This window comes from Chamaea fasciata, unplaced genomic scaffold (genome assembly GCF_029207755.1).
Source record: "Chamaea fasciata isolate MVZ Bird 193981 ecotype frontalis unplaced genomic scaffold, bChaFas1.0.hap1 SCAF_2, whole genome shotgun sequence".
NCBI lineage: Eukaryota > Metazoa > Chordata > Aves > Passeriformes > Sylviidae > Chamaea > Chamaea fasciata.
Genome location: NW_027094087.1, coordinates 73,568,651 through 73,594,147, shown reverse-complemented (window position 1 = coordinate 73,594,147; position 25,497 = coordinate 73,568,651). Strand labels below are relative to the sequence as shown.

Here is a 25,497-nt window from a genome sequence, read left to right as displayed (position 1 = left end):
TAGAAGGAAGAAAAACCTACAGCTTAAAATTTAAATAATAATAGCAAAATACAAAGTGTACTGTAATGGACTAAAGCACCAAAAGATCTTAAATTAATAAAAAATATGGACTAAACAAACAAATATGAAAATTTCAAAACCTTAAGATCTCAAACAAAAAGGTATTTTAATAGGAATCTTTTGAATACATTTTAATATCTCAGGCAGATTTTTCCGTGTAAAAGCTTTTGCCCACAGTTTGACAAATCATCATCTTCAATATTAGTATTCTCAAATACGTGATTTGGGCCTAATTTTCCTTTGCTAGCAATTTTTCAGGTAATACTTTACTACTCTGTACACTTCATTCCCTGCAGCTACATAGAAAACACTTAGGAACCCTTCTAAAGTTCAACTGAACCTTCATAGGAGTTACTGCACTTAGTATTTCTTTCCCAAGAAGACTGATATTTAAATTCCATAATTTTTGTATTTATTTTATCTGCCTTTGGAGATCCTTCATCTTTTAGTATTTTTACCAACAGTAATTCAAAAACTCAAATAATCATACGTATGTCACCTACTTACTAGTAAAGGTGCTGAGAAAAACTTGTGCTGTTTCCCTGTGAGAGCAAGAGCAAAAAGGACAAAATTTTAACAGAAAGAAAGAGACATTGGGCTTCCTAAGAAAAAGAATTCTAATTTGTGGATTTATCACTTTAATCACTTCCAAGTCTCCTTTATATAGCTTACAAAATATGGAGGTTATGCTTTTAAAAAACCTGAATCTTGACTTTAATTATGACAAGTCTATCAATACAATAAAAAAGGAATTATTCCTCTTGTGAACCAAATACACATTGTAACTAAACAGCTTGTGATAATTTAATGGTATTTGGGTCCTGAAATGGATATTTAATCTAAAACAAAAGGAAGAATCTTTAATGTGCTTTAGAATTGCTTTGACAGATAGCCAAATCGGTATATTTTAGATAGACTCAACCAGCTCGTGCCACATAAATATGATTTGATAATGGAAATGTAAACATTACTTTATTGTAGCCAGTTTGCCTTCATCACGTGTCTGATACCTGTACCAGAGATTGTCACAGGTGGTTAATACATGTGCAGTAGAAGGAGTCAGACATTAAGTGACAGAGCCCTGTATCATTACACTTCATGCTATTCACATTTTTCCCAAGATTAGGTCTATGTACTTAACAGAAATTCTTTTCCTTACCAAGTGTACTTGACCACATAATCACAGTGAGCTACCGAACGCTGCAGCGATGAAAACAGAATCTTCAAATGCAACAGCAGAACCAACATTGGTAGGCGTGGCCTAATATTTAGCTACGCTGCTGCCAGGGAATGGCACCTCCACACAGTGCAGGGCAGACATGCCAGCTCAGCTAGGAACCTTCTGCAATGCACTCCTTTAAGCAGGTAAGATATGTCCTGGAAGAACTTCTTTAGTTTAGCAGAACCACACACAGGCTATGGTTGCTTCCATACAGACACATTGTTCAAAACCAGGAATGGACATGATGCACATAACTGCAATTTAAAAGTCAGGTAGATGGTGGCACAAGAACAGGACACAGACTCAACATTCTGCAAGCTTTGTAGCAATGTCTGAAGCTCAACTCCCAGGTATGACACCTTAAAGACCCCAAAGTATGTTAAAAAATGTTTTATTTTATTCTCAGGAGCCCTGCTTAACAGGGGAGAAAGGAAGAAAGAGTAGACTCTGGCCAGTTCAAAGATCTGCTTGGACAATTGTCATAGGAGATGGTTCTGGGGAAAAAACAGGTCCAAAAAAGATGGTTCAACTTATCCAAGTGCAAGAACAGTCCACTTTCTTGTGCAGGAAATAAAGCAAGGGAGACAGGAAGCCTACACGGATGAACAAGGAGCATCTGAATACCCTCAAACACAAAAGGTATTCTGTAGGAGGTGGAAGCAGGGTCAAGGCACCAAGAACAAATGTAGGTAGAGATGGGGTACAAGGATGGAGGCAAGACAAAACCCACCTGGAGTTAAATATGGAGAGAGTCACAAAGGCTAAGAAGGGAAGTTTCTATAGGAGCATCATAAACAAGAGAAAGCCTAAGGAAAATCTGGGACAGAACAGAACCCTGAGAAACCAGCCCCAGGTGATCCCGCTCTGAGCAGAGAGTTAGACTGAATGTTCTCCAGAGGCTCCTGCGACCATTCTATGACTGTGTGACAACCCCAGCAAACTCATCTGCTATACAGATGTAAAATCCCTGAGCCATGGCTGACTCCAAAGGACCTTGTGTCCTCCTGCTCATCAGGAATCAGTGCAGGATTCCTGCTTGCTTTTTTTTTTCCAAAAGAAACATGAAGAAGTAACTACAATTTTTATCCTAAAGCAGATAAAAACTTTTCTGTCCTGTGCAAACACCTATGTAATAATAACTGATTAACAAAATACAGCAATTTGAACTTTTACTGTCGTGCATATTAGAGAACTTAGAAAAGACTTCTGCCTTTTCAGAGACAGAATGCCCTTACCTATTAATACCATTATGGAGATACTTAATGTGGAGTAAATGGAGTGTTGCCAGAATAAATTAGATGGACCTGAGATATCTGACGGCTCCACAAATTACCAATTATTTTCTCAGACATAACTGTCATGATTTATATCTGACCAGTGTTACTTCTTTCTGTATCTTTCCCATGGTAATGCTGCTCTGTTTTCTGTTTTTATAGCAACAGTGGTCTGTATTATGGTATGGCACAAAAGAACTAACAACTAAACAGACCCCAAACTCTGTGAGTGTGCCACAGCCCAACACTGCTTTATGAACAGTGTCACACAGCTCTCAGCAGGAACTTGCTCTTTCCATGCCCTGCTTATCCTGGCTGGCCACACTATTTCGGCCTTTCTTTGTCCTGATAGAGTTGAAGATACACAAGTGTTCGGCATCCTGTGATACATGCTTTCTTCTTTCCCAACAGTACTTGTCTCTTGGAATATATTCTGACTGCGATGCAGCACAGCTTCTTCACCTTTCCTTGGAGAGCTGCTACCTAATCAGCTCACCCAGTAAGCACATGACATTTATTTCTGTCTACCTACAATTGCTAATTAAATTTCTTCTTTTCTTTTCACATATTTTCTATGTTAGGCCAAGGAAATTTAAAAATTCCACTGTTATTCTCCACTACATGAGCCATTAGGGATCCAACACAAATACCCAAAACCCAGAAATCACCAATGCTGCATCTTCCATTCTATTTCAGGGTGCCATTGGTCTTCCACAGCTTAACCTGCTCTTTTTGTCAGCAGGTTAATAGCTGAATTACAGATTCAAATGAGAAGAAAAAAAATTGTACAAAACCTATGCTAATTTTCTATTAATAATAGAAAAAACTATTACAGAAAAAGTTATTATTTTATAGGAAAGATTTTCCATTTTGACAGTAATCCCAGCTCTTACAGTCTGATTGAGTGCCTGACCTTCTTTCTTTCCCTTGAATAGGCCTTTTTATAGCTTGTTTCTAGATAGCTACAATGAAGAAGGAGAGCAAAACCTACAGTTAATCACCTTCTCTCTAGAGATCAGAAATGGGTCAAGTGTAACTGTTCACTATCTGAACAAATAGTGTTAAATAAAAAGAATTAATGTCTTTATGTTTCTGCATGTTGATGTGAAAATATATTTGAAAATTCTTCTAAAAATCAGCCACATCGATGAAATACAGCAGCATAGTTCTTTCTGTTTATCATAGGAACCTTTATACAAAAATAAAACTTGTCATCCCTTGGTGAAAAGCACATGTGAATTATTTGAGTGACTATGCCACTTGTAAAGTCTCAGGCAGTCTTTGCAACAGCTTTGGCATAAATACATTTTTTATCTAAACACAAACACAAAAAGAAATACTACAGTTATTGACTGCAAAAGTAGTGCTGTCTGATTACTATTTATTTAACAAGTAACTCTGCCAAACAGAGAGCATATTCCTCAAAAACTTCATTATCGAACACCCCAGCTTTGTAAGTACTTTTGTGTGTGTGGTTACACACATAAGTAGTTCCTTTGATTTCAGCAATACTTCTCTGACTGCATTTACCTTCCAAAATGTCTTTTTCTTGTCTGAGTTAAGCAGATGACAAAGTCAAGGGAAAGGAAGCCTGCAAGAAAGATGAATCAGAGGGATTTGGGCAAGGCTTCCTATGCCATCATGGGAGAAAGGTGGCTGCCTCTCACAAAAGAGCTTCTTAGAGAAGAAGCTTAACTCAGGGCTTCCCAATCATCTTCGTGCAGTCTGTCCACTCCTGGCTGCTGTTTAGAGGATTAGCCTATGAAAAAGCCCACAGTCAGATGCCTAAAGCCCAGGTTAAAACCATGCTCCATTATTCCCAGTATTTGCAGACCAGGAACTGAAGCACATAATCCACCATGTTGTGGCAGCATTAAAATGTATTTTTTTAGTCTCTAAATCCACTTCCCTGACTGGACCAGAAATGTAAAGCAGCAAACATGAAAGCTTCATCCCCAAGATATATTAGACAGGAAAAGGTTCAGCTTTCTTTTTCTCCCTGGGCCAGGCATGCAGAGATTCCAATTTGAGAAACACTTCCCTTCACCTAGAAAAGTATTTCATGATCTGTATTTGTGGTGATAATGGCAGTGTTGCAGTCAAGCCCTCAAAACATTTCTGTAACCAAGAAGTACTGAGAATCAAATTTCTATGATATAAAAGTTATAATATTAGGCAATTTTAATTATTACATGTTGTAGATCTGACAAATTTTCTACTTGGACTTTAATATGCTAAGTAAACACACACACATATATGGGATTGACATACCTATCTAATTAAGTTTTTGTTGGTAAGTATCATGTTAGATTTCATTTATATACTATGCCACACACTGGTGATACAATCGTTTTAGTCTGCCTGGAGAATACATTAATGCTGTCAGTTTACAGAATCTTCCTTTTTCCTATCCCATGTGTCAGCACACACACACAAAGAATATAGGTGCATAAATCAAGGTCATTACATTTCTAAAAGAATCTATACTTGTCATTATGCAAAAAAAAAAAAAAAAAGTCTTAGTAGTTTCCAATTTTATCATTATTTCTCATGGTTTAAACAACTGTTCTAAACCATTATGTACTTAAAATTTTTAACCATTGCCTAATTTTAGCCAATTGCTCATGTTTTGTGCTGAGAAAAATGGTATAAAGATAAGTTTCCCTAACACACAAAACATGTTTGCCCTCAAAATTTCCAAGAGAATTAAAAAAGCCTTTTTGAAAATCGTTCCTGTCTTTGAAGACTGATAAAGACTTTGAAGACTTTCTCCTATTTTCAAAATATTTTCAAATACTGACATCACCCCTTATAAGCATAGGCAGGCTTTACAGTCTTCAAAATTTACATTTATTGTACCAGGATGCTTGTACTGCACAGGTAAAAGAACAAAAAATATTAAGGAGAAAGTATTTCACCTGGATTAATTCCATTTAAAATGTTACCTTATGAATAATGGGCTTCAGTAATCAGTTTTTAATTCCAAGAAACAAACAATAATGATGAGTTATATTTTAAACTCCTTCACTAAGCAGTATATGTAATTCAAATCTGAACATATTTGTCACTTTACCTAGTCATCCATCACTTGGTGATGAAACTGAAGTGTCCCTGACTGTGTACAATTTATTCAGTGTTCCAAGATTTCAGGCAATAGGATAAAACTATCCTCTGGTGTGAGGTTTTTTCCAGCTCTGAAGTAAACACCAGGGAGTTTAATCCACTGTCAGAGACATTTGCCCTTTCAGAAAGCAATGCAATCTCTAAGACTGCAGAAATGTAAAGCAGCTGTTTCAAAACAAGATGAAGTAAGTCTATTAGTTCACTGAATGACTGCCGCACTCGGTAGTTTTCAGTACTGGAAAAAATCAAATCTAACCCACCAAGAGCATTTGGCCATCCTTTTGTGAATCCTCTGCATTTCTTCCTTTTCTCTGTCTATCACAGAGTACAGTATCACATTGTTCATTTGATTTTTCCCCTTTTGTTTATTTATTAGTGTTGGACCAGATAACCTTTGGAAACTGCATAATGAAATGAGAGGACTAGCAAATACACTGTCCTCAGACCTCCGCTTTCAAGTTCATGTTTCCTCCAAAAGTCAAAAATTTCTGTGCAATTCTACTGAGATGATCCCTTTGTTCTAGACTATTTTATTGGCAGGATTTTGAAATACATCTGCTCCTTAAGAATAACAGAAAGATAACGTCAAAACCCCATAAATCAGTAAGCACCTGTAAGATCTTGAAAATTATATGATTTTATACCAACTTCGGTTGTAAAAACTGTAAATTTTTAACCAGTGCAGCTAAAAAAAATTGCTGTTATAGCTCCAGCTATTCCGGAATAAATGCCTAATACATGGACGTTTTTCACTTTATGTTTAAAGGATCCATTCTGCTGCAAGCATCTTTACACCCATAAACTGAATCCACGCTGAGTGAATAACTGTACCCAGGGAGCAGAACAAGGAAACCTTAATAACAGGCTCAGCAAGAGATCTCAGTCATTCTGATATCCCCCTGTGCAAGACAGGCTGAGAATGCATAAGGAGCAAAAGCCACAAGTAATTTGTAGCATTTCACAGTTACATTAACACCTCTAATTGTAACTGACGGGCAATTAAGGCTGAAAAACATCCCAATACAATGCTTTGTACATGATGATTGTCCCACTGAAAAAACAGAGCATGTACTCTGTTTGCAGGAAAAGTGTTTCACTTTATTTTCCTCCATTGAAGTAGATGTCCCAGTTCATCATGCCTCATTAGAGGTTTGTGTTGCCATAAACATGATTATTTCAAACAATCACAAGCATTCATATCAAGCACATAATTTAACAATTCCCTTCTCAATACAAGTGTCAACAAGGTTCTTTTTTAAAAAAGAATGTTAATTGTTATATAATCCATTAAAATAATGAGTCTTAGAATACTGAACAGGCAATGTAGGCTGAACACAAATATGCCACTTTTTGACCCTCCTTTTTTTTTCAAATGAAATCCACACTATTCACCTCATGTGCCCAGGTTTACCAGGTTTTGTACACTGTTTCTCCTACCAGTCTCCCTTTCTCCCACACACATGCACAGCTCCCTGTGGTGAGCCATAACAAGCCTAGTTGTGACCAATATTCACAAGTAGCTAAACTATGTAACCACAAATTAAAAGATTTTTTTTTCTGTCAGAACTTGATGCTTAGCGTCCAATGTCTACACTACAGATATCTATGGGGTAGAGAATACTTGATTAGACCTATTTTTACCCCAAGAGACTGAATGCCCATTAGTAATCAGCGTGTCTTCACCCTGAGTAATCTTCAGGCACACCTTACTGTTTAGTTTCATCTAAAAGGAATCCTGTTTATTTGGCCCAAAACTGTTCCATAATATGAACTGAACATATAGATGACTGAGAGATTTATGTCAAAATCACATTCCCGATTCAAATTAAAATGCTACTGTAGATGCATCTGTATCTGATTATTCAAGTGGAAAGACAGTTAAAAGTCCATAATTTAGACAGAATGAATCCCTCTCCAGTTTCTGCACATATACTCAGGATTTAAAATGGGTGGGATTTTTTTCTAGTCTGAGGGCTTTCCCAAATCTTAGCTGCTGTTTATTTTTCTATTAATCATTTGTTATATTCATCTGTATATCAAACATTAATAATATCTGGCCACAATTTACACACCTTTGGTTATAGGATACAATCCTAAGGAATATATAAGAATAAAAATAGTCTGAAGGCTGAATAATGATGTAACTAGTTCCAGAAATTAAATAAAAGAGAATAATAAAATTACTGATCTTAGAAAAATACTCAGATCTATATCCAAAGTGTGACACAGGTGAATTTAAGGGTGAGCAGTGGATTCCAGAGTGTCTTTTGCTACCTTGCCTACACTCAAGACTGAGCATTGAAAGGAAGAAAAAAAGGAAATAACACAAGCCAGAACTGTAATTGCAAATGTCACAGCAACATATGGGCCTTTATGGACCTGAAAAGAAAAGTGAATCCATTAAGATAACACCAAGATATTCAGAGAACTGAAGAACTTGACATACAAAGAGAAGATGAATGAATTGTGTTCATTCAGCCTGGAAAAGACCAGGCTGAGAGGGGATCCCCCCACACAATTTATAACAATACCTATATTATATGTACAGAGGAGGGTATAATCTTTTCACAAGGATGCACAGTGACAAAACAAGAGCTAACATGCACAAGTTGCTCATGGGAAATGCTGTCTAGATATATGAAAAGAAAAAGCACCTGAACAGCTGAACATCAGAATAGGCTGCTATAAAAATTAGCAAAATATCTGCCATTGAAAATGCTGCTTAGCTTGGCAGTATCCTGAATATCCTAATCTATGGCCTTGACCTGTTACAGAATTTGTACCACCAATTCCAGAGGTCCCTTCCTAATGCAGGCTTTTCTGTGTTTCTGAGACCTGACTAACAATAGAAATTCTACACACAAGGTGAAAAAATATTATCTTTCTTGTTCCCACTGGAATCCTGAAAGCAGCAGTTCATGCATATTTTTACCTTGAAAATGCTAAATAATAGCATGTTTTTTGGTTTTCTTTATTCACACAGCAGACAATCAGAAAAATACAGAGACATAGGTTTTATGTCCTCCCATGTTTCTGCCTTATCTGCTACAACCTGGTTTCATCAGTACAAGACTGATAAAATAAGAATGCTAATGTTAAGAGGGCTTTAAAGAAGAAGAATATCTCACAAGAAGATTTAACACCCTCCACGAGCGTTTGTGGGCAGAATCAGCCCTGCCCTCTTCTCCGTTACACTCATGATAAAGTCTCCGGGGAAAGAAACTGAAAAATTGAGATACCAGGTAGTGGACTAGATAATGAGAGTTCTTTACAGCTGAAAATATGAGGGACAATTGAAGACACTGAACTTCTGTTGCTTTTTATCTTTCTAAAGAAAGGAAGCACTCTTTGAGATTGTTTGCTTGGTAACTTGGCTTTTGTCACAGCAATGGCCTACTACAGACTTCCAAAGACAAAAGATTTACCAGATATCTTTCTCCATTTGTAATTGGTCTCCTCTGGACACTGTTGCGGTTGTGGACCAGGGCAAAGTGATGGCTATTCAGGGATTGCTTCTGATATGGAAGCTACTGGTCACTGTCTTCCATCCATATCTCTCTTCCCCAAAGTCATCAGTGCCCTTCCTTTTTTTTTTTTTTTTTTGTACTCTAATTCAACCTTCTCTTCTGTCCTCCTTTTGCTAACTGCTCATAGTACTCCCTTATGATGCATTACTTAAATACCAGTGGCTGCCAAAGGTTGCCTATATTAGCTTTGTACAGCAATTGCAAACACTTAGATAAAATAAGTACAGAATGAGTCAGAAAATTCAGTAATATGAAGTGAAAAACAGGTTTTGAGTTTGGGTGGTTTGTTTTTCTTTCCTCAAAGTTGTGAGCTGCTTGTTTAAACATAGCTAAGGCCAAAAGATGTTTGTGTTAGAAGACATTTTAACAGCACATGGCATAACTTAAAGGAAGTCGAAAATAAGATAATTTTTTTTCTAAAATATAAGGCATTGTTGCAAATCACAGCTCTGATCCACTGCCACGTTGATCAGTTTTTATGCTAATGTAAATGAACTGCATTGTTGTTCCATGTTACATGGCATTAGCACACTGGTCAAACACAGCAAATATATAGAGAGAAGGGGCAAACACCAGAGCAAGTAAAAACAACAAAAACAATCAATGTTTCCCCAAAAAGATCACCCCCAAGTATTTGCTTGCAGAATAAAGGGCTACTGTTGAGGGGGCAAGAAGTGGTCACAGCATCAGCCTGCCAGAGCTCAAAAAGTGTTTGGAAAACACTCTCGGGCACGTGGTGTGATTCTTGGAGTGTCCTGCACAGGACCAGGAGTTGGACTCGATGATTCTTGTGGGTTCCTTCCAACTCAGGCCAATCCGATTCTATGATAAGGCTTCTCAATTTTGGGATTGGACCAGGAGAAGTTACAGTCTTCTCCACTGGGTGGCAACGTAGGATACAGCAGAGCAGCTCTCTCCGCAAGGCCACCAAAACAAGGGACTTTTCTCCTGTTGCTGTTTCACTTTACAATGATGCGAACACTTCGGGGAAAGAAAAAAAAAAAAAAAAAAAAAGGCAGCTTTCAACACGGATAATTGATTATGGGCAAATCAGACTTGGTGCAGTTCAACAAGTACTAATTTAGCTCCCCCCTAACATTTTGTTTCTTTTTGATCATAATAATGTAATGAAATGTAAACTAAAGTTACCATTAGATGCGCTGGAAACTAATGCCGACTTCACATAAGTGGTTTTGCACATACATCATGGCTACAGTTCTGCAATTTTTTTTTTATAATGAATTTTTTTTTAAGTAATTTGAACCAGTAACAAGAAAATGTAAGACATAAAGAAGGTTAAAAACCCCTCACAAAGACTGTGTCTCTGATTTAAAATACAGAATGTATTTTCTCTGACAAAATTCCCTAGAATATAATTACAGTATGTATCTGTACCTCTTAATTGCCAGCAGACAGGTGAAGGGGATGGAGCATTACTGTCACATCCACACAAGCTTAAATGCATAAGCTCAGAATTATTTTGAACACACATATAAATGAGAAAAATTAACTTCATACATTGCCTATTTATCAGGAGATGCTTTTCTAAGACATGAGTTGTTCTGTACCTAGAGAAACATTTTGTTCTCTTTCTATGAAATGATAATCTATTTTATTCAAGGTCTATTTAATACTTATGGAAAAAGCGGGAGGTGAGGGAAAAAGGCAGTGTAAATACCAAATAGTTAAAACGTTTTGGGGATTGATGCAATTATTAAAGAAAACTGCTCATCTGAAAAACTGTAGAATCTTTTTACATATGGCTTCTCTTCGTGTATTCTGGTACAATTTGTGTACACAGCTGAGACAAGAGTTTTTCTTGTCGCGAGCATCTGCCTGTCTCATTGTGTGTGCTGCATCTACCACTGTGAACTGTTCCAATGGCACTGCTGAAGCATCTGCCACACAGGTGCTCTCTATAGAGGAATTCAGAGCCTAGAGGAATCAGAAAGGAAGCAGGGAACAGCAAATCAATGAGCTCTAGCTGGAGTCGCGAAAACTTAGGGTTTTTTTACCTTCTGATGCACTTGTAACTACAGCTCCCTGAGGCACAGGGTAAGAGTGACCCAGTTCCCTACTTTCCTCTTGGTAGCCGTGAAACATGCTCTAAATTGTGTCTATATGTTTGTGGTGATTTTCACTGGGGTAGAGCTAATTTTCTTCATACTGGCTGGTATGGGGCCATGTTTTGGATTTGTGCTACACAGCATTGATAATATAGAAATGTGTTTGTTATTGCCAAGGAGGGCTCACACAGAGTCAAGGCCTTTTCTGCTTTTCGTACTGCCATGATGGCAAGGAACTTGGGGGTGCATGGGAAGTTGGGAGGAGACACAGCCAGGACAGGGGACCCAAACAAATCAAAGGCATGGGGCCCTGCTCTCCTGGAGATGACTGAACACCTGCCTGCCCATGGAAAGCAGTGAATTAATTCCTTGATTTGCTGTGCTTGTGTGTGTGACTTTTGCTTTCTCTACTAAACTGTCTTTATCTCCACCCCTGAGTCTTCTAGCTTTTACCCTTCTGATTCTCTCCTCAACCCTGCTATTGGGGTGATGAGGAAGCGGCTGCTGGTTGGGGTTAAACCATGAAAATCTTCACTCAGGGTGCAAATGTTTTACCATCATCTTGCCCTGTTCTTGAGGGCAAGATTCAGATGATCTAAGCTATGCAACCACTCTATGCAGCATACTCCCAAGTGACTACAGTGGTTAGAAACAGCCAGCCCACTAGCACTAGGTAGGATGTGCCTCTCTCCATTGACTGCAGGCTCAAGAAGTCCAAATCAGATGCCTATTTTTGCGTAGCTATAGATGTCAGTTGCATCTCACCCAAAAAAATGAAGCTGTACACTCAAATTGTTGTATACTTCCTCGTGCACTCAAATATGGTATTGTCAATATATTAATACAAAAGAATTAAATATATGGACTGAAACATGAGTTAAATTATTTTAAATTCCTCACAGGTGTCAAGGCAAATAAACAACTTCTGGCTGTTTGATTCAACTTTTTTCACTATATTCATTTACTAAGCAATTAAAATTACAGAGAGGGAGCAGAGCCTAGTATCAGCTCTTGAACTGACTGGTAAAAAATTCTAGTTTGAAAAATGAATTCTCTCTACATTAAAATAGATATTTGAAATTAAATGATTACTGTGAATCTCCATGAATACAGTCTGTGATGTCAAAAGGCTGAAGGGCAGTCTTCCAGAATCAGCTTTTGTTGGGTTTAATCACAGTAAAAACTTTCCTCTACTAGAAATACATGTCATCCAGGGCCAGTAATATTTATCTAGACATTCCTGTTCAAAAACCCCCTATAATGGTTTATGCCACCTCTCTCCATTAGCTGCTATCTAGCACCCCTGCACCACTCGGTGTTGCTCTTCTACCATTCAGAAATTGTCATGTGTAAACTGGCAATGTTTAATACTTTTCACTGCAAAATGAAACATCCTTATATCAAAAACATTGTTCGGATTTTTTAATTAGTTTTTTATTTGTCCTTTATCTGTTCAAGGATTTCAGGAGGCACTGCTTATATACTTTTCTTTCTTAAGTAGAATACAGCATGTTGTTTTGATGTTTGCATTTAATAATGTTAGCTGTCTGCCATGCTATCTTTGTAGATTTCAGAAATACTTCACTAAAGAATAAAAAAATGCAATTTCATTAGATGTAACATAGGTTAGGCTTGTTACTTCATCTATAACTGTTGTACTAAGGTGTGATTCAGAGGTTTTAAAGACATCAGAGTATGAGAGTGAGATACATTAAAATAAGGATTGCTGGGAATCTATTTTATAGAGGAACATAAGCACCTCTCAAATATTGTCAGTGTCATACTTGCAAAAAGGACATGAATGTACCAAGTTTTATAGCACTTTTAAAGAACTGTTTTAAGAACTGTTAATAACAGTTTATAGTAACTGTTAATAAGAACTGAACCATGCCCAGGGAGATTGTGGAGTCTCCCTCACTGGAGACAATTCCAGAACTATCTGGATGCAATCCGGTGCCATGTGCTCTGGGAGGACCCCACCTGAGCAGTGAAGTTGGACCAGATGTACCCCTGTGGGTCCCATCCAACCTGACCCGTTCTGTGAATCTGTGTCTGAGGACTTAAAACCTCGAGTTCCAGATAGCATAACATCACCCACACTGAAAACAGGCTTAGGAAGCAGGAAAAATTAAAAGAAAAGTTAATCTTCTTTTCATAAACACTCCAACTCTCTCCAAATCTATTCCCAACTCTATCTCACATTTAAACTGAAACTTTGAGAAACAAAATGAAAAACAAGGTTTGGTGCCTTATTCAAGAATACCTTCCATCCCTGACCTACAGTACTGAGAAAAAATTAAACTGATGCTTTGTACTGCCTCAATATTTCAGGCAGCTTAGTGCAGTGAGCTTAATACATCACTTTGACCAGAAGATCAGTACTAGCAAAAATAGGTCAACAGTGGTAACACTGCTAACATGATATTACATGCTGTATATGGATCAATATGGGTACCTAGATTTCAAGTGAAGTATCTCCAACACTTAGATATAGCTGCTCTGGATCACTCTACCACCTGTAATATTTTTAGTCTTTAGGTCATTTCATTTTTTTGTCTCAGCATACATACTTTGGATTAGCTTGAGTTACTAGATATTTTAAACTTTGATAACATAAATTCCACCAGTACTTTTAGACTGATGCCCTTTATGGACAAAGGGGAGCAACAAGTCCTCCTAGGAAGATCTATCTATTTGGAAGACTAAAATAATTGCATTCTACAAGGGTCCATTTATATCTTCACTCAATAAGAGGCCAAGAGACCCATTCAGACATGCATTTCTTCACACAAATACCTAGAGTATATAAGATCAAGAACAACACAAGTTTCAACATGGCAAGCTCTTACTAACGTAAGACATAGATGTTTATAACATGACAGAGACTCACTCCTCAGACTTAGGAGGAGAACCTTCATCTTATTACACATCAGCTGTACACTAGAATGCAACCCCTCCATCCAAGCGGTTTTCTCAAATATATACAAAGATTCCCAACAGTTTGAAGGAAGGTCTTGCTGGTAGCAGAGATACCTTGTTTATTCCGAAAGAAAGACAATCCGTTATGAGATTGGACTGGCTTTTATGGTTCTTATTTTCTTTTTTTTTGTCTCACAGGTATACAACATCTTTTTAGTAAGAATTTGCACAGTCTCCTGTTGCATGAATGTAACAATTTAATTCAGTTGCCTTGATCTGTTCTTCATAATAACTTCTGATATCTTAGGTGCTACCTGAACATGAAAACCTTTCATATTTGGATGTGACTATTCATTTTAGTGCTTGACTGGATCATTTACTAAGGCTGCAGCATGGCATACATGTGTGTACCTATGTCCCTTTCACTGGGTTTTGCTTCAGTCTTTTTTCAGACAGAGTTGTCACAGAAGCACTCACAGCAGGTAGGCATTAACTGGGTTGCCTCATTAAATTTCTGTGTGGGATACTACACTTCAAAAATTAAAATTCCTTCCAAATTAAAGTAGCTTCAGGTTGGGTTATTCAATGAACTGAGAAAAAAAAATGAGCCAACATCACTGATTTCTAAATTCACAGTCTTCATTAATGCAGCTTTGCAGCTTAATTTTCCTGAGAGCCCACATGTGGACTAGTGCTAAAAAACTTTGGCCCTAGAAATGCAGTGTTACAATGGAAACAGAACAAACAGTAATTTTAATGAATATAAGCCAATTTGTGCTTCCAATCATATAATTCTAAAAGAATACAAGTAGAAGCTGAGCTGCTAAAGAAGAAACCATAACTTTTACTAGGAAGGACAAAAAGATATTTTGAAGTACATGCTCGAAGACTCAGTTCTAAATGGCAGATTAGTTTTACTTCATTAGAGAGGATCTAATGATTCTTTTGACTATAAAAGCAGCAAGAAAAAATTGATACAACTGGAAAGAATAATATTTCTAGAAAAAAAATGAACTAATTTTTGAATGCATTAATAAAACTATGAATACCAATTTTTTATCATCTGTATTATATAAAGGACAGTAAAAAAATTGATCTGTACACATATAAATCTATATAATATTCATCAAAATAAGTCGACATAAAGCAAATTTTTCTTATGCTAAGAAAAACTTTCTGCAAACTTCCACAATGAGACTCATAGGAAAATTAGTGGTTTTCATATAAGATTTCCAACCAATTTCCAAACCTTTAAAGGCACCCTGCTTGAGTATCTACATCATCTGTAAAAACGTAAAAAGCAAAACGCTCAACACAATCTAAGTTTCAATAGCACACTTTCAGAGGCAGTGCGGGATGCTCAATGAAAATCTGATCTATAGCTGTCAAGAGAAAAAATCTTCAGCAGATGTTACATAATAATACAAAGGTTGAAAGGAACATCTGTAAATGCTGTAGTGCTGAACACCATTACACTGAAGGTTCCTCTCTGGGCTGGTAAAGTTGCAGAGTTTATAGAAAACTGCTGCAGGCATTAAAGTGAAAGAAGACCTCATAGACAATATTTCACAACTCAAAATATTGTTTAAATAATTCATTGAGGGCTGCTGTATCAAATTGCCATGGCTAGAGGTGATAAATAACTTGGGTTTAGAAATATAGATTGTTTCAGAGTATCAGTGTGTGAAAGAAGCCTCACTGTAAAATATCACTAAACTTATTATTTGAAAGAGAATCTATATCTCTAAGTTGAATTCAGTAAGAGCGTATTTCTTGCATAAGAACTTCAATGGGGCACAAACTTTCTGTCTATTTATTTTTGAACTATGCATCAAAGTCTCCTGCACGAGTTTCCCTTGGTTTTAATATGAACCCTTATACAAAAAGAAGACAGTAGATTTTTATTTTTATTGCCTCCATTCTTTAATGTTATAAAGTAGGGCAAAGTAGTCCTGAATTCACTTGGAAAACCTTTTAAGAATCATCAGATCACAAATATTGAATTGTGCAGCCGATTTTTCTATGACTGTAAAATGAAAGGCGAAAACCTTCCAGAATGAAGTATGGCAATGCAATAAGTCAAACTTGGAATATTCGTTGTTACTGTTCTTTCTCATGCCTACCTTTGAACAGTCTTCTCTCACTTTATAAATGCTACAGTTTATTTAACATGGTGCTAATCATGTTTTTAATTTTAGAAGTCAATGCAATCTGCAAATTATGACCAACGTAATAGAAATCAATTCACCCACTGTCAGAACCTTTCTCTTAGAGCCTCTGCTGTGCGTGACAAACAAGTGCAATGATTCTAGGGCAAACACTACAGAAAATTATATATTTGCTCAAGCAAACAAAAGGAAAAGTAGAACATTTATTTTGAGGTTATCAAATGCAATACATATTTTGCTGGTTTTATGTAATTAAATCCATTCCATCCTGAAGTGACATGAGATTTATCTAAGCATACACCGAGAACAGATACTACCAATCTCAAAGCAGGAATGACTTTTATTGTTATAACTAATAGCAAAATAGGGAAAAAATCCTACAATTATTATAAATAAATGGATCTTATGGCAGTTCATGTCTTTTCTATGTTGACACAGAAATATGTATCATAAGCCTCTCTCAAATCGACTCAGTGCTTTGGTATCTGAAAACTTCTGGTTCTCTTGTTGTGGAAAGCTAGTGGTATGAAGATTTTTGAGCTCATGAGAAGATTGATTGTTTACAGTTCTGGGTCAGGCATGTGAAAATTTGCATGTTTTTAGGAAGTACAAGCTTACAGTTGTTTTTTCTGTATGATCTGTTGCTGGCCCTTGTAGGTAGCAGCCTATTATTAAGAGCCATAATGGGCTGTTCCAACATTTTAAGTTCCTCAGGCACATCTTTTCCATAGTTGTTGAGTGGTGCCTTTGACAGTAGTTTACATTCTTCCTTGTTTTAAAAAGTGATGATTAGTTCAAATCAACAGAAATACTGATTTCAATAGAAATCAATTTATTAATTTCTCTTATATCACAATTTATTTTCTTTTGTTGGGTAAGAACAGGAACAGGAGTGTAGTCGGTTCAGAATATTTAAGAATCAAAAGAGAAAATTTTCCCAGCCCAAGAGCTGTGCTAAAGCTAAGCATTTATTTGATGAGAGATGCTTATTATAATCACTTTTTAACAATTTGCTCAGCAATTAAAATCAATCACGCTGCTTAATTTCTCTTAATTTGGGTACTTCAGATATGCGCTTTATATGAAACTCTCCCTTCAAAACTTGATTAGCTGTTTTTAATAATCTCTTTTAATACTTTCCATTACTCCTGAATCCTTCAACACACAAAATATTACTATTTTTTCACTCGCATCTATTTTATTTCTGTTAAATCACTGGTCTCAAGATGTACAGTACGTCTTATGCTCTCCTCTGTGTATTTTTAGTTTATCTCTCTTCACATTCAAGCCAGGTTCTCTGGACAGCCAAAGCTGTATAAATGTCAGTTAAATCTCTTTATGTTTGTGAAGTGGAACAATCTCACTCTATTTGCATAGCTCCCATTATTTTAGCTTTCATGTTAAGATGACACTGAAACTCCAAACTCATATGCTTTGGTAGTGCATGTGTTATTAATTTCAATTCCTCTTTTTCCACTGAACCTAATGAATCCTATAACACTAAATTCCAGGTACTTCATCACAACACTCAGCTGTGGCTTTGAAAGTGAAGTTAGAATTTCAATTTCATGCTAGACCACTCCAGTCACACAGTTGGGTAAGACAGTGGAGGGGTTGAAGACTCCTCTGAGATGCCTTGTCCCTCATGCTGCAGTGACACAAACCTCACCAGAGTGGTCTTGCTCCTGCAAGTCCTGGCCACTACTGATCCTGTCAGGCATGGAATGTGGGAATTCTGGCCTGAGGTTTTGATGAAAGCATGAGCCTGTACTGTGTGCAGTGCTAGGTCCAGAACAATTTCTGGAATTGCAGAATCAAGGGCCATACTTCCATGGCACTGTGACTTGGAAGAAAAGAAAAAAAAAAAAAAAAGGCTTAAAACAAAATTGGAACAGCTGAAGCATATGAAATGTAAACTGTTAAGTAAGCTTTCATTCCAACAATACCCTTTTTCATTTTCTGACCTTTCCCCATCCAGGCCTGATAATCTCTTGGATAGCATTAGAGAAGGCAAAGGTTATATGATTTAACTGATATTCAATATTGTAAGTGTTAAACCCCTTGAAATGCTTCCTTTAGAAAGATGCACAAAAAAGGAAAATTAAGAACTGCAAAGATTTTTCCCCCATTCATTTTTCTTCTGTCTCCAGGGCTTTTTTACTATTTGCAGTTTTAAACACAGATACAGCAAGCAGTCTAAGAAATCTCTTCAGGATCCTGATACACCAGCAATACATTGTTCATTATATTGTTTTCTCATGTCAAGCCCAAATTTCAGTCATCAGCAGCTAGCTATAGCACATGTTTTTGAAACAGAAGGCAAAAACAGATGGAAAGAATGAACAATCTCAAAACAGATAAAATCTATTTGTCTTTAACTAATTTGAACTAATGTAGACTTTTCCCTGTCAGTGCCAGAAACACTACTGAGATACACTGATGAGTTCATCAATATTGTTATTTATTATTATACTAGTGGGAAGGTGGGATAAGGGGAGAAAAAAAAGAATAAAGAGAGTCAGTGTAAAGGTTCTTCACTATTCAGAGACAAAAGCAATGATGTCTGCTCAGTCATTATTGCTCCTAAAATGTCACAGTATGCTGAGATCATGACAATACGAGTTGAGCAACACAGGCTTTAGATAATCCTATATTCAGAATCATAGGGCTAGAGGAGATTTTAAGAAGTTATCCTATTAATCTCCATATCACTGAGAAGAACCAGCTTTTGCTGCATCATTTCTCAGCGCCTCACTTGCATATTCTTAAAAATCCTTCTTTATGCAGATGCTGGGCAACAAAACTACTTATTTTTGTCTTTGTCACTAGAAAACTCTTGCTAATGTTAAAGCAGAATATATTTTAAATGCTTGATATGCGTCCCAGCCATTATAAAAGCAGAAAATAGACACTTCTCCCTAGGTAATCATTTCTGTAATAATAATTGTCTTCGTTTAGATAGACAAGTATTTGTCAGAGAAGATTGGAGTCTCCCTTGGAATGTATGCCCCTCTCCCCCTTTCCCAATTTATTATTAATTTGCAATTAAAAGGCTGTCAGGCAAAGATTTTGGGAATAGGTATAGCAGGTTTTTACTAGGGATATAAAAATACAAATGTTGTAGTACAGAAGAATAAGCAAGCAAACAAACAAACAAGAAATCCTAGAAAACCTCGACAGAGTCAGAAATACAACCTGACGCCCTGTTGGTCAGGGTGTTGGAAGCAGTCCAAAGTAAGCCCTCCTGGAGTGGCAGATGTGGCTCTGTTGCAGTAGAGATGGTCCCGTCGAAAAAAAAAGGGTCCAGTAATGGTGAGATGGGTCTGGTCCTCCTCCAGGGATCTGGTGGAAAACTAGATAACTGGTGACACTTGTGGCTCCTTTTTATCTAGGTGAAGATGGTTTGGCTCCTCCTCCTTGGGTAGAGCATCTTACAATGGTATGATGTAATGTGTTATGTCATTGGTGAGCTTTAATGGTCCATGAGCAGAAGATATCCCCATGGGGGTAGTGGAACAATGAACACAGATAAGCGACACTGCTCCATCTGATAAGCGACACTGCACCATCTGATAAGGAACACTGCACCAACTGATAAGCAGCACTGCACCATTTGAGCAACACTGCTCCACCCGGTTTTAATAGATGGAATAGAATAACATTTTTTCAGTTACAAAACCCAAGACAATAATACTAACATTAAAAATCCCCTTATCTTGGTCAAAGTGCAGGACAGCTTTTCCCCCTTCAGTTACAAAAGAACAAATATAAACAAATTAAATTGAGCAAAGGGCATTTTGACTGAATAAGGTAAAAGGAAGGGAGGGAAGAGGACAGATCTGGGTGCCTTCATAAAGATACTGAAACAGGAGATTATATACCACAATGTACTTAGTGTACAAACAAAGGTCTTGAGATGTAGGAATTAATCTGCAGGTCTCAGATCCATTTGATAATCTAGAGCAATTCAGAGTTTCCTGCTCTTCTGGTTTTAATCATCATTCTGTACTTCTATTCTCTACCCTCTGCTCTTTCAGAAAGGTGACACTTACATTTGCTGACCAAACTATAAATATATATACATTAATATATATACAAAGACATATACAAAATATTTTATGTAAGAAAATCTTTAAGTTAAAAACCCCGAAGTTTTATTCAGTACTTTTAGGATACAGTGCTTTTGCCACCCATTATATCTTTGGGTGGATCCAATAATAAATATATAGTATGTACATATATATGCACATATAAGCATATATATAGCCTTACATACTTATAAAATAACTATATACTAATATATATTAATATATTAGTATATAGTTATTTTATATATTATTATATACTTAATATGTAATAGCATATATATTAAATTACTTTTAAAAAACACTATGAATTTAGAAGATTTTGTTTGATTTCTTTATCAGGACACCTTGGTGTCTAATCGATCAAAATCAAACAGCACAGTATAATAGTATAAACAAAGTAATGGTATAATCACATAACATAACAATAGATACAGTATAATAGTACATATAATATAATAATAAATGTTTAAAAATATCTAATATATTCATAGTAAGTATATCAGTAGCCAAAAGTAACTATAGAAGAACCTTGTTCTTAAGAAATCTGTTATTACAAGACCCTCACCTTATATTGTTACTGAAATATTTGGTAGGAATACTTAAAGTGAACCGGAGAATGGTCAGAAAAGCAAAAGCAAGGAGGCACATTTGAGATTAAAACTCAAATACAGTAACCTAAAGAAGGAACACGGCATCTTCAGAAGATTGTTGAAATCCTTGGACAAAGGCTGCCAGTGAGACTGTCAAAAGAGGTCAACAACTCACTGGACCTTGATGCTGCCAAAGCATCTAACTGCCCACGAAGATACAGAAAATGGGCCTGTAGCTGTTTGGTAAAAGGATGTCCAGTAAGTTTCCTTAGGTATCAATCAATAAATGACAGCTCCTACCTAACTTTTTAGAGATACCTAAAGGTGCATATTGTCCATTGCTCTCTCTTTGCTATCTCACACTTTGCTAACTCTCCTCACAGCCTTCTTTGACACAACCTTTGATATTACCTACTAATACACACCACATTACCAGCATGATTTTATTACAAATAACTGCAATGAACTTTTCAATATTTTGGTCTCTGTCATCAGGAAGTGAAGGATTTCCTGCTCAGAGAAATATTTGTTTTGGTGACCAAAACAATGAAGCAAAAACATAGAGATCAGCTCTCTGAAAACCTTTCTGCCATCCAAAAATTCTGGTGTTTTATAAACTGTGTAATATATTGACTCCAGAGACACACATCTAGGACTGTAGCACTTTATGATCTCTTCTTTGCCACTGCTGCTGAATGATGTCTCCCAGGCTGCTGCATATATATAAAAAACCACGTGTTTCACTTTTAAAATGTTTTATCTTCATGTTTAACTTTTAGTTGTCTCATGGGAAACCATATATATTAAGAGATTACTCCATACATCACAGCCAGAGAAGGTTTTAAGCTTGAGTCTGTTACCACACACTGCATTAAAAGGAGCATTTTATAAAGACCAAGCTCAAACAAAAATCCATATTCTTTTTGTCCAACTGTATTTTGTAAATGCCAATCCAGCTTCTTTTCCAGCATATATTTAGGTGCTGCAAGTATGTAGGAAAAATGTCTGAAGAACACTGGAATTTTTTTTTCTTTTTCCTAAATAGACACGCAGGGAAGATTTTATTTACTGTGTACAGGTGAAGCCTGAAAGAAGCTTATTTATTTTTCAAACTAATCCTGACATGGACACAGGGAACCACCACACCTGACTCAAATAGAAGCTGCATTAGTGAAACATGACTTACAACAGAAAAAAGACAGGAGTGAGCCAGAAATCTACCTTCTTACGACATCCTCTCCATTCCAACATGGGAGTCCATCGGCAGCTGCCAGCTCATTCCCACACAGCTGATCCGCCAGGCCGCTGTAAAAGGCTCTGTAGAGCCGGAGGTGGCTGATAAATTCCCTGCACATGGGAGATAATTGTCAGTGTCAACCAACAACATGAAGCCATCTTGCTGTTGTGCATTGCTAAAAGATAAGGAACGTGTTTATACCATTACTATCCACTGGTTCCAATGATATTTTAAATAGACCTGGCAATAGAGGAGTTTGATTCTTTTAGATACGCTTCATTAGTTTACAGAGTTGATACTCCCAGTGGTCAAATTAAAACAAACAAACAAACAAACAAACAAACAAACAAACCAGCCCGACTTCACATATGCTTTGGAACAGGCACTATCTTCTTTCAACCTGAAATTTTCTTGCACTGTAGTGATACAATTTGCAATGCTATAGTTGAACAAATCCTCCAAAAAAAAAGCACAGCAAATAAAAAAAAAGGTGCATATGAATAAGTATCCCATTTTTGAAAAGTGCTGACAAGAAGTCCCCTGCATACCTTTACAAATACTACAAAAATAATTTTAAAGTTATGCAGCAACTCAATATTTAGGTAAAATGGGTTTAAGATGTAGGTTTTAAGTGTTTAGTAAAGATTTAAATAACTGTCTGAAGGACTGTGTAAGTTCTACCATGTGCTGTGCTGGCAGGTTATAAATTATGTATTGTTATTTTAAATAATTTTCAAGATGTCCAGAAGTAATAATAACATTTTGTACTTAATTCAAAACAAATTATTTACTTTTTAGTTTGTATGTTCTTCACAGAACTGTGGTATTTAATATAAATTGCTTGTTTACATATTGAAAATCTCTTCCTTGGAGAACCTTTCCTACTGGGAAAAATTAAAATACTTATTCATTCTGGAATGGAACATGACACATTACTGAGTTATCTGAGACCTGCAGGCACACTGAAAAGCCCCATCAAATGCTGTACTCATTGCTCTGTAACCCAGCAAGCTCCACTTTATGTTAACTTTTTTTACAGTGTCTGGAGTTGTAAAAAATTGCCAGAAATAGTATATACATTTCCTTGTATTAAGTCACCACAGGACTAAAATGCTACAGGGAGTTTAATTGTTCAGTATTGTTTACTTCTAATCAAAACAGATAAAACATCAGTGATTTATACAGCCCATCATTTAAAAAGCCAAATGTAAATGAATTACATGAAACGTCTTTCATGTAATAGGGCAAGTATTTTACACAAACTACAGTGGTTTTGACTTACTTTGTCTATTAAATGTGATGTGAGTGCCCTACTAATTTGAAAACTGCAGTTCTGAAAAATCCCATGTAGGGTCAAGTTTGACTATGCATCATATAATTGCCTATGTGCATTAGGTTTAAAATATGATTCATCTACACTCTCCCAGCCATGAACAGTCATATCTTTTATTTCTCCACACCCAAAATTGAATCCAGTGTGCACAGTGGGTTTGCAATTTCCCTCCAAATATCATTGAGTGGACTGATTTTGCTTTTGTCTATGCTTTATGTTTACGTTCTGGGTGAAAAATAGAGAGTCCTCTGAAAGTGAACAGTTGGAATTTCTTCTTCTGAAAAAATAAAAATAAATAAATATAGCTGTCATAATATCTTGTCAGAAACTGCATTCTAACAGAAAGGTCATTCAGTTTATTAGTAAATACATCCTGAGGCAAAGCTAAATTTAATAGAGAAGCAATAACTGGTTTCAGCCCCTGCTGATGTCTGACCAAAGTAGTTAGAAGGGCAAATGGTATGAATGTCAATTTTCATATGATCATCCTCTAGACCAGATAGCATGTAATTATAGGCAGCTGAGCACAAATGTGAAATTACAGCTAGTGGAAGCTGAAGATACTTTTTATCTGTTTATTCAGAAATGATTTTTTTATTATTTTATTTTTGATTTTTACATTTTCATCCTTTGTACCAGAAAACACCAGCTTAGGTCCAATGGTAAAACTAATTCAGTAGAAGTTCAGGTAGCAGCAGCCCAACATGTACATTAAAAAGTAAACTTTAACCTGGACATGCATTTGGAAAACAGAAGTACTACAGGAGGTAAATAAGGCGGAGTTAGAGAAGATCACTTCTTTAAGAGCAGGCTGCAAGCACTTGCTGAAGTCACACTTCCACATGAGGTTCTTACAGTTGCTATGGGAATATAAAGTGAAATGGAAAGTGATTGTGACTAATAAGGAAGGAGGTGATCCAGGAGGTAGCAACTGCAGATAATACCAGATAAGAAGTTGTTAAACTGAAATCTGCATCACTGGATTTCAAACTTTCTTTCCCTCCCTCTTTTTGGTGCAGAGTTTGCATGCCATGAAGTGTCTCTGCAATCCCAGGCAAGTGAGGGGAAGGGAAGGGAAGGGAAGGGAAGGGAAGGGAAGGGAAGGGAAGGGAAGGGAAGGGAAGGGAAGGGAAGGGAAGGGAAGGGAAGGGAAGGGAAGGGAAGGGAAGGGAAGGGAAGGGAAGGGAAGGGAAGGGAAGGGAAGGGAAGGGAAGGGAAGGGAAGGGAAGGGAAGGGAAGGGAAGGGAAGGGAAGGGAAGGGAAGGGAAGGGAAGGGAAGGGAAGGGAAGGGAAAACAATGTTGCTTTGTGTTGCCCACTGCCTCTCATGCCCCTCAAGGTCTCTGAGGTGACCTCCCTGAAGTCAATCCAGTGCTCTGTGCTTTGAAACATGGAATGGTCCTGGTTTAAGTGGTATTTTAGAATATGGTATTGTGTTTGCAGAGTGTTAGCAATCAGAAAGCATCAAGAACTTGCTTGGCTACATGAAACTGAGAAACATGCACCCATGTAATGGGTATTCCCGAAAAACTTCTGTGCTGGCTAAAGCAAACTTCTGGTTTGCCTATCTTTCTATTACCACAATGCTCTCAAAACTCTGTATTTATATTTTGGATTTTTTTTTTCTCCATTATTTAGTAACTGAAGGTCCTTACAGTGAGAAGAATGGTTTGCCTTTAAAGCTCAGAGGCACTTTTTCTTCTCCGGACATCAGGAGTGAGCAATTATTCCCTGCAATTCTCTCACTTCTGTTTCCTTCTGCATTACAAAGTGAAATGAGAGGAAAAAGAGGACACAGAAAACTTCTCTGAACACTATGACAGAATTAAATTTCTGATTTTAACTTTGTACTTTATTTGCATAATAGAGCCTTTAATCTTAACTGCAACAG

General features: G+C 36.8%; 1 protein-coding gene across 1 annotated transcript in view; it reads right to left on the bottom strand.

The window, feature by feature from the left end:
- Positions 1-25,497, bottom strand: part of GPC5 (glypican 5) — a 595,392-nt gene that overhangs the window by 454,974 nt on the left and 114,921 nt on the right. The window contains exon 5 of the mRNA XM_066176349.1: positions 22,259-22,384. Within this exon, the coding sequence (XP_066032446.1) occupies positions 22,259-22,384 (126 nt within the window). The remainder of the gene's footprint in view (positions 1-22,258; positions 22,385-25,497) is intronic.